The sequence below is a fragment of the Chroicocephalus ridibundus genome, chromosome 4 (assembly GCF_963924245.1).
Source record: "Chroicocephalus ridibundus chromosome 4, bChrRid1.1, whole genome shotgun sequence".
Lineage (NCBI taxonomy): Eukaryota > Metazoa > Chordata > Aves > Charadriiformes > Laridae > Chroicocephalus > Chroicocephalus ridibundus.
This window is the reverse complement of record NC_086287.1, coordinates 41865520-41879573: the sequence shown is the minus strand read 5'-3', so window position 1 is coordinate 41879573 and position 14054 is coordinate 41865520. Positions and strand designations below refer to the sequence as shown.

Genomic DNA, 14054 nt, shown 5'->3' with positions numbered 1-14054 from the left:
CCGGAGGTGGGGGTGGTGCCGGTCGCGGCCTGTGGGGCGGGAGGGGGGATGGAGCGGCTCCGCAAGCTGTGGAGGGGCCGCACGATGACCTTCGGGGTCCCCCTGTTGGTGAGCAGCGCGGGGGGGGGGGCGCACCGGCAGGTGGATTCATGCTGGCAGGGAGGAGGGAGGGGGGTTTGTGTGAAGTGGTGCCTCTGGGGGACCGGCGTGTGGCCGGAGGGGAGCTGACGCGGGGGGGAAGGAAGGAGCAGCCCCCAGGGTCAGCGGCGGCCTCTGGAGGACAGGGAGAGGGTGTGAAGCGTATTCTTAAAGATACTCCTAACTAAAAAGTGAGGAAAATGCATAGAATCATAGAACTGCTGAGGTTGGAAGGGACCTTTAAGCTCATCAAGTCCAACCTTTAACCTACCCTGACAAGAGCCACTTCTAAACCATGTCCCTCAGTGCCCCATCTACCCTTTTTTTAAACACCTCCAGGGATGGTGAATCCACCACCTCCCTGGGCAGCCTATTCCAATGTTTAATAACCCTTTCAGTGAAGAAATGTTTTCTAATATCCAATCTAAACCTGCCCTGACATAACTTGAACCCGTTGCCTCTCGTCCTATCACTTGTCACCAGGGAGAAGAGGTCAGCCCCCATCTCTCTACAACCTCCTTTCAGGTAGTTGTAGAGGGTGATAAGGTCTCCCCTCAGCCTCCTCTTCTCCAAGCTAAACATGCCCAGCTCCCTCAGTCGTTCTTCATAAGGTTTGTCCTCCAGACCCCTCACCAGCTTTGTAGCCCTTCTCTGGACACGCTCCAACACCTCAATGTCCCTCTTGTAGCGAGGGGCCCAAAACTTGGTTTTGGTTTTTTTTTGGGTGGTTTTTGGTTTTTTTTTTAAACACTACTTATGCATTTGTCAGACTTTCATTAGCTTTTTGATGGATTTTTAAACCGCAGTGGTGGTGTTGGTCTGCAAATTTGTACATCTGCATAAGCAGAATTTGAGTTAAATGAGGTTGATAGGTTATAGTTACAGTTATGCGCAAAGTGATAGGTGAGACATAGCCATTTAGAGTAGTGGCGATTAGAAAGTAACTCAATAGGCTCAAAGGAATAAACCAAAATTATAGGACAGACAACACAATAGATTGCACTTGCCCATCCTGAGTACTTGTGTGCGTTAGAGGAAAAATTAAACAACTCAGATGCGCTTATGGGTAAAAACTCAGGAAGGAAGAAAAAAGCAGTAGACAGGACTGTGTAGTTTCTATTTATGCAATTCACATCTTATTTTCCATGTATTCATTTGGTTTAGAATAACTAAACTGATTTCTAGATGGATAAAGAGTAGCGCGAAGGATAATTCCAACATTTTTACAATACTGCTAGAGAAATTACTGTCATCCTTCTCATATCTTCAGCAGCATGCCTGAGGAAAACGGAGTGGTCTAAAGAAGGACAACAACACTGTTAGAGTTAAAAAAGTTTAAGGCCGTTTATTTTAAAGTGACAACAGAGTGCAAATATTCATGCAGTTGTATACGCTGAAGTATCTTTTATCAAAATATTGATGAAAGCATTTGTAAGAAGTGGAAACAGATTTTTAAAAAAACAAACAAACCAACAAACTAGTGTGATGATACCACAACTGTATGCATCATTTGCATGGGTAGCTCCGCTCCCTGATATCGCAGACAATCTCCTCATGTAACATTTTTCAGAAAGTGATCAAGCATAGCGTTACAGCTGTTTCCATATCATGCTGCATGCATGTGTACCTAAAAGGCTGTCCACAGAACTTTGCTGCTCTCATGCTTAGCCTGAATTTATTTCACTTTCTAATTTTTCGTGTCATTCTTTGAGTACTCTGATATTATTCTTTAGTTTAATAATACTTTTCTTAGATGTTTAAGGTTGGATATAGTTTTAGGGCACAGTCCTATTTTTTTTTATGTAATTATTTGAGGTTTGTAACTTGTCTTTCAAAATGAGGGTAACCCAGGATGTTTAGGACTCCTCAGCTCAATTTTAACTCCCTAAAAGATTTGGGGAAAATTTTACATGATTACATCATAGATACTTGTGGTGGGTTGATGCTGGCGCCAGGTGCTCACCAAAGCCACTCTATCACTCCCCTCTTCAGTTGGAGAGGGGAGAGAGAATATAATAGAATACTTCTGGGTTCAGATAAGGACAGGGAGAGGTCATTCTGTCACGGGCAAACCAGACTCGGCTTGGGGAAAATTAATTTAATTTATTACCAATCAAATCAGAGGAGGATAATGATAAATAAACCCCAAATCTTAAAACACCTTCCTGCCACCCAACCCTTCTTCCAGGGCTCAACTTCACTCCCAGTTTTCTCTACCTCCTCCCCCCAAGTGGCACAAGGGGGATGGGGAATGGAAGTTGTGATCAGTTCATCACACGCTGCCTCTGCCGCTCCATCCTTGGGGGGACGACTCCTCACACTCTTCCCCTGCTCCAGCATGGGGTCCCCTCCCGCAGGAGACAGTTCTCCATGAACTTCTTCAGTGTGAGTTCCTCCCACGGGCTGCAGTTCTTCACAAACTGCTCCAGCGTGGGTCCCTTCCATGGGTTCACAAGTCCTGCCAGCAAACCTGCTCTGGCATGGGCTCCTCTCTCCATGGGGTCATGGGTCCTGCCAGAAGCCTGTTCCAGCATCGGCTTTCCATGGGGTCACAGCCTCCTTTGGACATCCACCTGCTCCAGCATTGGGTCCTCCACGGGCTGGAGGTGGATATCTGCTCCACCGTTAATCTCCATGGGCTGCAGGGGGACAGCCTGCCTCACCATGGTCTTCACCAGGGGCTGCAGGAGAATCTCTGCTCTGGTGCCTGGAGCACCTCCTCCCCCTGCTTCTTCACTGACCTCGGTGTCTGCAGAGTGTTGCTCTCACATATTCTCACTCCTCTCTCCAGCTGCAATTGCTGTTGTGCAGTAACTTTTTCCCCTTCTTAACTATGTTCTCACAGAGATGCTACCACCATTGCTGATGGGCTCTGCCTCAGCCAGCATTGGGTCCCTCTTGGAGCTGGCTGGTGTTGGCTCTGTTGGACATGGGGGAAGCTTCTAGCAGCTGCTCACAGAAGCCACTCCTGTAGCTTCTCTGCTACCAAAACCTGGCCACGCAAACCCAATGCAGTACTTAGAGGTGGTGACCTGGTGGAGAAAAAAGTCACCATGGATTTTTAATGATAAATACACCAGATTTGATAGGTTAACTGGTATAGTAGTTGAGGAGATGCAACTAATTGATCCACAAGATCTTGACTTTGATAAAGCTTTCTATGTTACCCTCCCTATGAGAATTGCACATTAGAGAAGGTATGGCAAAGATATGCTTCTTATCATTTGTGTTCTCAAAGGACTGAAAAAAATGCTCTAAAATGCTGTTATCAGGTGCCTTCCATGTTGAAAGGTATCTTATGTGCGGTGGGTCCTGCGATAATAATGGCGGCTGTGATATTGTGCAAAAACAGAAATGTCATTATAAGACACAGAACCTTGTCAAAAGTAAAATAAAAGCCCTCAGCTGGAGCAGTTTTCAGCTTTGTGCTGCCATTGTAGAGATGTAGACAAACTGTAAAGTCTAGAGGAGAGCAACATAAAAGATGCAGCAGACATTCCACTGTTAAGGAAAGCTTAAAGGAATTTACCTAGTTTATTTTAGAAAAGTCTGAGAAGTTCTGTACATCATATATTGAGAGTGGTGGTTGCTTTTCATAGCTTCGGAAAGAAGTACCAAAATAAACGAGCTTTAGATCAGATGTTAGCAAAATACTACTCTTTGTTAGGATAGGGCACTTGTGAGACATACTTAGGGTTTTTAAGGAGAGGTTAAACAACCATCTGGCAGCGATGGCGTAAATTTTCTCAGTTCTGCTTCAGTGCTGGAGGTAGGACTTCAGCTTCCCAGGCCAAGGTAGAGCTGTGATCGTCCTTTTGGCCCTCATAGTGTTTTTGCATGATTTGCCATGGGTCATAGCAGAAATTTTTGCGACTGGTTTCTTTGACTTTATACTGCCTAATTTCATTCCATCTCTGTTAACTGCAGAGCTTTTTCCTCCAGAGACAATATTATATAGAGAAGTACTCCATTATATTTCTTTCCAGGGTTTCATGTCTCCCTGCCTTAAAATTATTCTCCCCTGTGAATACTTCACAATGTTTCTGTGTTGCTGCCCAAAGGCTTCCCAAGGAGTAAGAAAAAGGAAAATTCATGCAATTCTTGTCAGTTCCCTAGCTGTCTATTGAACCCTGAAAGCATCTCTGAAGCTGAACAGAATTGTGCTAAAAGATCAATTACAGCAAGAAAGACACTGAATCTATGCACAGATTGGAAGGAGCATGCCTTTGTAACCCTTTATATTCTGCTGAATTTGTTAATAATACTGAAACCAAAGGTTTCTTTTACGTTCTTGCATCCCGTACATCATTTTTTCACTAGACAAGTACAGGACTTTATTCTTCAACACTGCTAGACTTGTCATCTGTACCATATTTGCTTTTTTTATTAAAAAAAATATCAAATGGCTTTCACATCTTCCCTTCTTACACTGCATATTTGAATGAAAAATACCTCTGCCCCTTTTTTTAAAGGCTCCAAGGTTAAAGAGATTGTAATTCAAAGACAGGTGAGTGTCTCATACACGTACATGACATACACATATGTAAAATATTTAATAGGTTTTAGTGTAAATTATCTTGATCTTTTTTTCTTTGTTCTTTTGGGCTTGGGGCTGTTAGAAGATTTCAGCGCAGAAGGGATTTTTGTGGTTGATCTTTATACCTCAAACTGACAACAGCTTTTGGATTAAGGTGTGTAAATCACAGTTTTCAGTCATACTTTCTCAGAAGATAAGAGTGTTTCTTTGTAAGCACCAACAAGACTATTGGGGTGAGGAATTAAACCTGCAGGAAACCTTGATTTGTGAATGTTTCCTTTTAACTCTGTAAACTTTGCAGATTAAGATACCTCTGCATGGCATAAAACAGTAAGCATGCGGAAGAGAGTGATGTAATCTGGCGTGGGATGTTTTAACAGCTTGGGTGCTACAGGGTGAGTAGTCCTAAAGCATTGGTAAAGATGGTAACATCTGTGTAGATGTTGGGATGAGCTCCAGTGAGTTTACAGATGTATCTGTAAAATCTGCTGTTACGATGGAGGGCTGTGACACCTGTGTGGTAGCTTAAACATCTTTGTCAGCTGTATTGACATTTCCGTTTCCTATCATGATAATGGGAACTCTTTCCTTACCACATGAAGCTTAACTTCCAAGTCTTCAGGATGCTTGGTTCTGTTATAGAAGAGGAGCTTCAGTCACTGCTGCTTTATATTCCACAATCAACTGTACCTGACCAAAAGGGATCTGTCTGTCAATGTCCTGCTGCTGCTGTGATGCTTCTGTGAGATCTTGAGAGAACAAGGCTCTTTGATATTACAGCTGGTGTGTCCAGTGTCATATCTTTCTTATGAGACACTGAACGTGTAAGGCTACATCTCTAGTGCGGTTAGAATGTTTGAAGGTTGCTGGAAGCTGTTTTTTCAGATAAATATAAATGGTGATTCTAGATCGTTGAGGAAATGTGTTTGGATTTCAAAATTGCAAAGCAGTAACAGTTTTAAAACACATGTTAAAAAAAATTATTTCATATGCTCACACCACTTTCCAAAACTTGTGTTTGTGTTTGTCTCTGTCCCACTCTAGATAAAGATCTTTCATAGTATCTAAATTGCAAAATGAATATATAGATGCTCTTCCAGCTCTGCTGTCAACATGTTAAAAGGGAAAAAGGAAATTCTGAGGATCTGAAGTGGCATCTTAGCAGACAGAAAGTGTAATCTGTGGCTCATTTGGTGATTTTACTGCACACTTAAAATAAGTATATTGCACTATGTATGTAGTGCTGCAAATTTCAAATTTGCAGTATGTTGCAACATTCTCCATATCTATAGCTGTATATTTTGACTTCTTTTCATTTTTCTGGTTTGTTGTTGTTTTTTTTTCCTGTAAATGACTGTACTTTTACAAGTACTTTGCTTCTCCTTCTGGATGTTGTCTTTGGTGGTTTACGTGCTGTGCCTAGTGTTGCCAAAAGAGAAGATGGGGTAACTTGGAATAGTGAAAGATTTTTCTGTGAATAAACATGTTTCTACAATCTATTTCCATCAGTGTTTATGCACACAGGCTGTACTACAATGCCATCTATGTTGCTGCCTTGAACAGTGCAAGTTTACTTTGATAAACACTTCGTCAAGAGACGCCAAGAATGCATGTCATGTAAAGGACAATAAAAAAGGTCAGATTAGAGAGAATCCCTAACAGTGCTGCAGCAATGTGGTCAGTGCTTCCAGGCACCATTAGGGAAGGTCAGTGGCATCTCAGGCCCTTCTTAATGAACCAGTTGTCTCTCAAGCTTTTTGACAAACAAAACAAAACAAAAAACTTTCGCAGACAATAGGACATGAAAGTAGATGTCTGTGGATTAGTTTTGTTCACTGGTGAAGTCAGGGTCATCTGGAAGCCATGACACACTCAGAGATGTTTTGCAAATATTGTGAAGTGGTATTTTATTGTGCTGTGAGTCACTGAAAGTTTTACAGGGTTAATGGTTAGGGAAACTATATTTTTATCATTTAAATGTACTTAAATAATTGAGTTTACAAAGATTTCTTTAAATAAAACATTCCTAATTCATTTCATAAAAAGCTGCTTAATTCTGAGTCCTGGGCTATTCTGAATACAAGGCATGCTTTTTCCCACGGATTCTGGAGGATCTGCCCATAAAAGATGATATGAACGCTGAGAAATATCGAAAATTCTTCTTGGGAGTAATTATGTTTCTGAGATCTATTGTTGCTATCAGTGTCTATATGTAGAAACTGTTATTACATTATCTCCTGGTATTTGAAAAAAGATTACTACAATCAGCATTTTTAACTTTTAGATATGTCAGTGTTATTGTTAACATCATTCACATTATCGCCTTGAACAATTCATAATATTGAATTGCAGGACTTTTATTAATATCTATTACTTCATCTAACTTTACAATAAAATTTGACATATGCAGAACAGTTGATTTAAATGTTAATATGCTTTTGAGAGATGAATAGAAGGTAACATTTACCCATGAGAAGAGAATTCTGACTTCTAATATTTGTAGATAAATTGCGATTGTCTGTAAAAGTCACAAGTATTACACTTGTAGCCTGGAAAAGCAATAAATACAAAACTGTTTTTAGAATTTTAAAATGGTTGCTCCCAATCAGGGAATCAGAGAGTGTTGCTTTTATGCTTCAGTGACTTGTATTATAAATATTGGGTCTCTAAGCTTATGATGAGATATGTCTTTGACTTCTGCTGCGCTTCTGCTTGGCATCTCCTGTTTGTCTGTGTGTGTTTGAATCCACAGCGGAGTGTGGAGCTGTTCCAGACAAAACTACCCCTTGGAACTGTTTGTGCCGGAGTGGAAGCCAGCGTGTTCAAGCTGAATGGGCTTCTGTGGACTCCAGTTTGTGCAACCTGAATTAGCCGACTTCCATCTTTCAGTTGACTGTCAAACCTTAGAATCTCTGAGCTCATCTTTTGAATCAACACCTTAAACTTTTCTTTTGATTCTTAATCTTCGAGTGCTATTTTCCAGATAAATGTTAGACAAACAAATAGGCACTCTTTAGTACTCTGTATTTTCCTTCCGTTTAATTTTAAAACATTAAGAGTGTATTTGTACTGTTTAATGCTGTTAGAAGGGACTAATGGGGTATTCAGGGTAACTGAGGTTCTGTGTTGAGCCTCAGAACAGGAACATAAGTACAGACTCGCCTGTTTTCACTTTGTGTGTTTAGTCCTGCTCTAAGTCTCCACCTTCTTCAAGGGGGTATGAAGGTAAAGGTATAAGATTAACGTTTACTCTGTAATACATTTCATCTTCATCCTCTGTCCAGCATTGTCAACAGGGAAGTATTACTTGACAGTAGTCGTTTCTTTTTATGTTCTTTACTGCAGGTTTCAGTTTATTGTTGTTTTGAGCTGGACGTAACGCATCACAAGAACACCAGGCTGCCATGAGATATGAACAGTTTCTCATTGTAGTGTACCGTGGCTAGATTTGAACCTGTGAGTAACGGGAATGATAATTTTGATAAGGAATTGAAATTTTGGCTTTAGAAGCTTCTGAGGAAAGAGAAGGTGGTGTTCAGAAAGTGTAGCTTGATCACCATGGCAAACTTGGTTTGCAGAGAGCTGCAGCTGCTGAGTGAAATTCCCTTATGATCTGACCAGCCCAAGCAATGTGTGTAATGCAAAATGACAATGCTGTGTCTGAAAATGCCCTTTTTTGATAACGCTTATGCTGAGGAACATATGGGTTTCTGTCTCTTCTGCATTGTTCTTAGATTGGTTTCTATTAAATGCATTTTCTGTGCTTTCCAACCTGTTATGAAATGGACATGTTAATAAAAAAAGGTTTTGTTTTCTTCGCAAGACATAGAATAGGAGCACTGAAAGGGTATGAGCAATTTTTGTTGTACTCTGGCCTGTGCCATTCATATTTGCCATCTTCAAAATCGCTGCCTTGAACATACTGTATATTGAGCCAATTAGCCTGATACCTTGAGTCAAGTTTAATACTCTGCACAGAGTTCTACATGGTGTGAAAACTACATTCTTCTGCTTTGTCAGTCAGTTAGGATTGGCTCTGGTTTATACCAGCTGCTGTCCCGGGTTGACAGCATGGTATCCATGCCGTCATCTACTGGCATATTTCATCTGTTTTTGAATGTAATGCAGTTCTTTATGCAATTTGTGAATTCTAGTATATGTATTAAGTCAGTACTTTCTCCTACTTTGTTGTGCTTTTGAATGAAATAACTGCTAAGGGATGTATAGTTTTGGTTTTTATTTTCCCCCAAAGGAGGCCTCTGATCTGAACTAAAAATGATTTCCATTTGTTGCTTCCATCGAGGGTGGGGAGAGGACTTAGTAAGTTTCTGAGAAGACTTTGCACCGTTTTCCTCTCTTCTCAGCATTACAGTCAAGTGCTGGAATGGCTGTAGGAAATAAAATCTTGAGAATTAGAGCTGGCAGAGGGGGGCGCTTCAGGTTAAGATGACTTGCCTGGGTCTTTTCTGGGACTGGCAGTTTGCCCTGCTACTTTATTTAGGGAACAAAAATGAGACTTCAGTCTTCTGGGCTGTCAAATTGTCGTCTTTCACCAGTCTTGCACTGTACGTACGACAGTTCTTTAAAAAGGAAACCCCCAAACCCTTTTTACTGTGATCACTGCAAACTAAGATAAAATAATTCACATGACAGTTTAGTTTTGAAGCTCCTGATTAATAGCTGGAGGGTTTTGCAGCAGGAGTCTTGAAGAAGAGTTTAGAAAATTGCCATTTTCCTTCTCTAGTGATATGTATCATAACATTTTCCACCACTGCATAATCTGTGTTGCCAGCACTAAATATTGTGATTTGGTTAATTTAGGGATTTATGACAAATGTAATTTTGTAATCTGGCTTTCACAATTGGTACTAGAGCAGGAATGGCTTTCTCTGACAACAGGGACGCAGGTTGCTGGTGCTGCCAGATAAATAGTTTCTTGTTATTTTCTTAACCCAAGGAACTGAAGATAGCTCCTGTAGATTATGCAGGAAACTATACTGCTGTAAGTCCCAAGTTCTTCTGTTGTTTTGAGTCCTCAGTGACCATCTCACTGTAGATGGTGACAAATACAAGTATTTCCCATCTTAATATGTGGTTCAAGGGATCAATCTGATGCCGTCCATAACTGATTGCATAACATGCTTCCCAATGGAGAAGTGAACAAATAGAATTTTTAAAAGAATGTTATTAAAGAGAATTTTCTGTCATTTTTTTGCATAAAACATTTATTGAGGTTGCTGAGTGTATGTGACAGATGGTGCTCTTATGTCACATCCTATCTTTCATTTTGTTTTGGAACATGCAAGTCTTCCATGCATGCATAATTGCATTACAACATTGTAGGGTTTTTTTTTGTGTACTCAGTGAAACATAAAGGAATAATCCACGATGAGATCTTTAATGGGGGGTTGTGCTAGCAGTGCTGTTAAGCTGTTTGTTTTGGTGTTAAGTGCTGGCTGAGTAGTATGTTTTATGATTTTTGCCTTCTTAAGGTAAACTTCAGATGTAAAGGAAAAAGTGAGAAGTTACTATTTCCTCAATCTGCTGAATGCATTCAAGTAACTAGACAGATGATGTTCACTACATAATAACGTTTTTTGCTCCGTATTCTAAAGCATATAAAATGAATGGTTCCCTCACTGTGAAAGAATGCAGGTATATTTGAACTTCCCAGCTTTAGTACTCTTCAGATGCCCAATGTCTTAACATTTTATGATGTAAGTTAGGTATCTGTATGATTCTAAAATTGGAATGAAGAAAAATATATCTTAAGTTTTATTATATGTGGCATTACTTTTCCCCTTGCAGTTAACTGGAGAGTGAACTTGAGCTTAACTTCATTAGAATGTTGCGAACCTAACTTTTATTTATATGGCATCCTGAATAGCTTCTACTGTCTCTTTTATGTATGGGCCAGTGGATGGAACATTCTGGACTTTGCTGTTGCCCTCAGCTTACATTGAACAAATTTGTCCATGGTTTTTTAATTGAAGAGCATTTTGCAAGGAATGTAGAGGGTATCTCTGTTTTAGAAATTATGAAACTAGAAATGTATGGGAGACATACAGAATATGCAAAGCCAAAAGCTGATGATAATGTTGAAATTTTTAACTTCAGTCTTATCCCACTTTTAATTATTTGACTTGATGCTTTCTTATTGTTTGTATGTATGCATTCTTCTCTTTAAATACAGTGAACGTAAATGAAGGTAGTGAGGACAGCTTCCCTCATAATGCAAAAAAGGGAAAGGAAACACTTAAACCAAGACTAATATTTCCACGCAGTGCATTGTCAGTCACTGAGTCCATTACTACCTTTAATGCTATTATAGTTGCATAAGTTCATTTATACCTTCTTTTATTGGCTTTTGAACACAGTTTTCAAAAATCTAATTGACTGAATAGCTGTCCATTCCTGCTCTGCCTTGTGTAGATCAAGGCAATTCATGCTCAGGGCTGTCAGCTAACTGTATTGACGTGCTCTTGGTTGATTAAATAAGTGCTGAATATGACTGATTCTGCTCTGGCTTTGCAATGAAATCTTAGACATTGTGTTTAGTTCTTTAGAACATTGGTCAAGTAAACTTGTAAACATATTATTTATATCTTTGTGTGTGTTCTGTGTTTTTGAAAATTATTTAATCTTCCAGCATTACACTGTAAAATTTCAGTGGCATTTGTAATTTCTTACAGCATCAATGTGCTTTGACTCTGATGCAGCCTAACTGATGTTTCATCATAAGACAAATCAACCGTTGCAGTATTGGAAGTGTAAAGGCAACTATACTGGTAACGTCTGATAAGCAAAATGTGCCAACTTGCCAGGCTAGTTACACAGCTGATGCTGTATGAAGAGCTAAAGTACATCAGAAACCAAGTGGGTTTTTTTCCCTTTAGGAGTATAAAGGTAATGTGAGTAAAATTACAGTCTCAGGCCAAAACCTGTCTAAAGGAACTGAGAGGTGTGTGTGTATCAACTTCTTTGTTATGTGTATAGCTGCAAATATAAAATGCGCTGTGTAATAGGTGGTTGCTCTCAAACAAGCGATAGGATGTGATGATACAAAATGAGTAGCACATGACTTATTTCATGTAACAACCTTGTACTTTATTTCCTGTAGTTACAGTGTACATTACAAAGTTTTACATGATCAAAGCTCAAGAATGTAGTATTTCTTTTTTAGAGCATGACTTTGTAAGCCACAGTGTACCTTGTCGTTATGTTGAATAATAGTTGGGTTAAGAGGAACAGGCCAGTTAAAGGTCTTCCACTTATTCATATTGCATCTCGTAACGGTATATACTTCATGCAAGTTTGTTGTTGGGCAAACTAATTTTTAATTGATATCACGAGTAATTCCTACTTTCTGTCTGGTTTAACAAGTGTGTACTGAACCATTTCCAGTGGAGTTGCTTTTGCTGAGCCATAGCCACTCTTTGACAATGTACTAATATACACAAAGGCAAGAAAGTGTGGCTTGTAACAGGCTTGTTACAACTAAACTGGTCTATAGCCCTTCTGGTTTCTGTTCATTAGGACTCAAAGTTTGTTGAATTAACTCATTGTCTGTTAATTAACATAATACTTGTTAGGAGTTAAAGAAGATCAGCTAATGAAAATTTATGCTGAAGTGTCAACCATATTAAAATTCAATTATAGTCTGATCCTTGAGACTTTCAGCATTATGTGTTACCATATTTTCAGCTGACAAATCTGCTTTGATTAAATAAATTTTGAATAATGTTCAGTTTCTTTGTAACCATTTTGAATACTTTATTTTCTGTTTCTTGTTATTCTTTCTTACCCAAATATACGAGGAAGATGTTCCCTCCCCCCTTTATAGGAACACCTTCTTTTCTGTTGTGTATTTTGATGATTCAGTATTTGCAAGAGCATCGTTAATTACTTGAACAGTTACAATACAAGTATGGTGCCATCCAATTTCTTGGTAGGTCAAATTTCTAGTCGCCAAAAGTTAACTTGCTACCACGTGATGATTTTCTCATTAGCTTTCTGGACTCAGACTTCTGTGGCCTAGCAGCTGGATGTTGCTATCACAAAATTTTCGTCTATTTGTTTCTAATTGTCAGCTAGATTATTAGGCTTATCAAAAGGGCCAGGCCAGAAAGAGACTGTGGAGCCTGTAACTCCTGGCTACTGGTGAAGGGTTCCCTGTTCTGTGAACAGAGTATATTAGTTCCTGGGTACCAGTCTGTAACTTAGCAGCATCTAAGCGTGCGTGTGGAGTGCGTTCACATGGTCATAAGTAGTTTTACCTTTGTGATGCGAAGTCACGTACTCCTGCAACTTTTAGAGGGAATAAATGTAGGGGGAACAAATTGTTTTGTTTTGTTTTGGTTTTTTTACTTGAAATTGAATGAATGTGACTTTGTGGCCTCAATGACCTGAACTTTGGATAGCATCCTTTTTGGAGAGAACAAGCATTTTGACTACCTGTGTGGCAGCATTATAACAATTCTTGGACACAGGACATTGCTGCAAACCTAATATGTAGCAAGAAATCAGCCAGTGTTGTGTAGAAAACAGTTACCAGTGCAGCAACAGTCTGTAAAGAAGTAACAGCAATGTGGTGTGATAAAATAGGGTGGTGTTGGGTTTTTTTTCTTTTTTTCACTCGGGTCCTTAGAGCTTCCTCATGCTTCCACCTTCCTTAGATATGCGTCTCTAGATCTGAAGCCTTTTGGCTTCCTGTGCATCTGCCTTGACAGAGAACAGCAGACGGAGTCTGTCAGGTCAGAGCAGGAGCAATAGACCTGATTCTTCTAGAGAGTAGCTATATTTCTAAGCTAATTTTCATGGTGTTTGTTAACAATACTCGATTTTTTTGGTTGGTCTGTCCATTTCTAATGTAAAAATACATAGACAGTTTTATGATATCCCTCTGTCTTAAGAAATAATAATGTAACGATTTCTTTATGTGGATATGAAGGGTTTTCCCCCAGTTTCCTCCTTTACTATTCTTATTCATAAGCGTCACAGGTGTGGAGGGAATTACAAGACAGCTAAGGAGGCAATAATGAAAGTGCAAATGTGCTGGATATGATTTCTTAGCATATGTGATAATGTATTATTGAACCACAGCTCTAGTCAGCTCGTCTGTTCAGAAGCTTAATTAGATCTCTTACCCACAGATATCAGGGTAAGTCAGTGTGGCATTGTTACTTCCCCATAGAGCTTGAAAATGATGAGAATAAATCCTGTGGTGGTGAGGTAAAGGTTCCTTTGCTGCAGTTATGTCAGGAAGCCATATGGGGAGGGAAAAGAAGGGGCAAGAGGAGAGGAAGTCCCTAGAAAATGTGACTCATGAAGCAGCTGTCTTTGTATGAAGGAGGAAAGGTGTGAAATTCAGGCCCAGAGA

The 14054-nt window shown here is 39.7% G+C and overlaps 1 protein-coding gene and 1 long non-coding RNA gene across 2 annotated transcripts in view; both read left to right on the top strand.

The window, feature by feature from the left end:
- The window catches only part of LOC134514097 (cytochrome c oxidase assembly protein COX16 homolog, mitochondrial), a 51903-nt gene continuing 37849 nt past the window's right edge, over positions 1 to 14054 (top strand). Inside the window, exon 1 of the mRNA XM_063331374.1 lies at positions 1 to 108. Coding sequence (XP_063187444.1) covers positions 49 to 108 — 60 coding nt within the window. The 5' untranslated portion in view covers positions 1 to 48. The remainder of the gene's footprint in view (positions 109 to 14054) is intronic.
- Positions 4763 to 6173, top strand: LOC134514098 (uncharacterized). Its single transcript, XR_010070644.1, has 3 exons — positions 4763 to 4829; positions 4977 to 5070; positions 5278 to 6173. It is a non-coding gene; the product is annotated as an uncharacterized LOC134514098 (long non-coding RNA).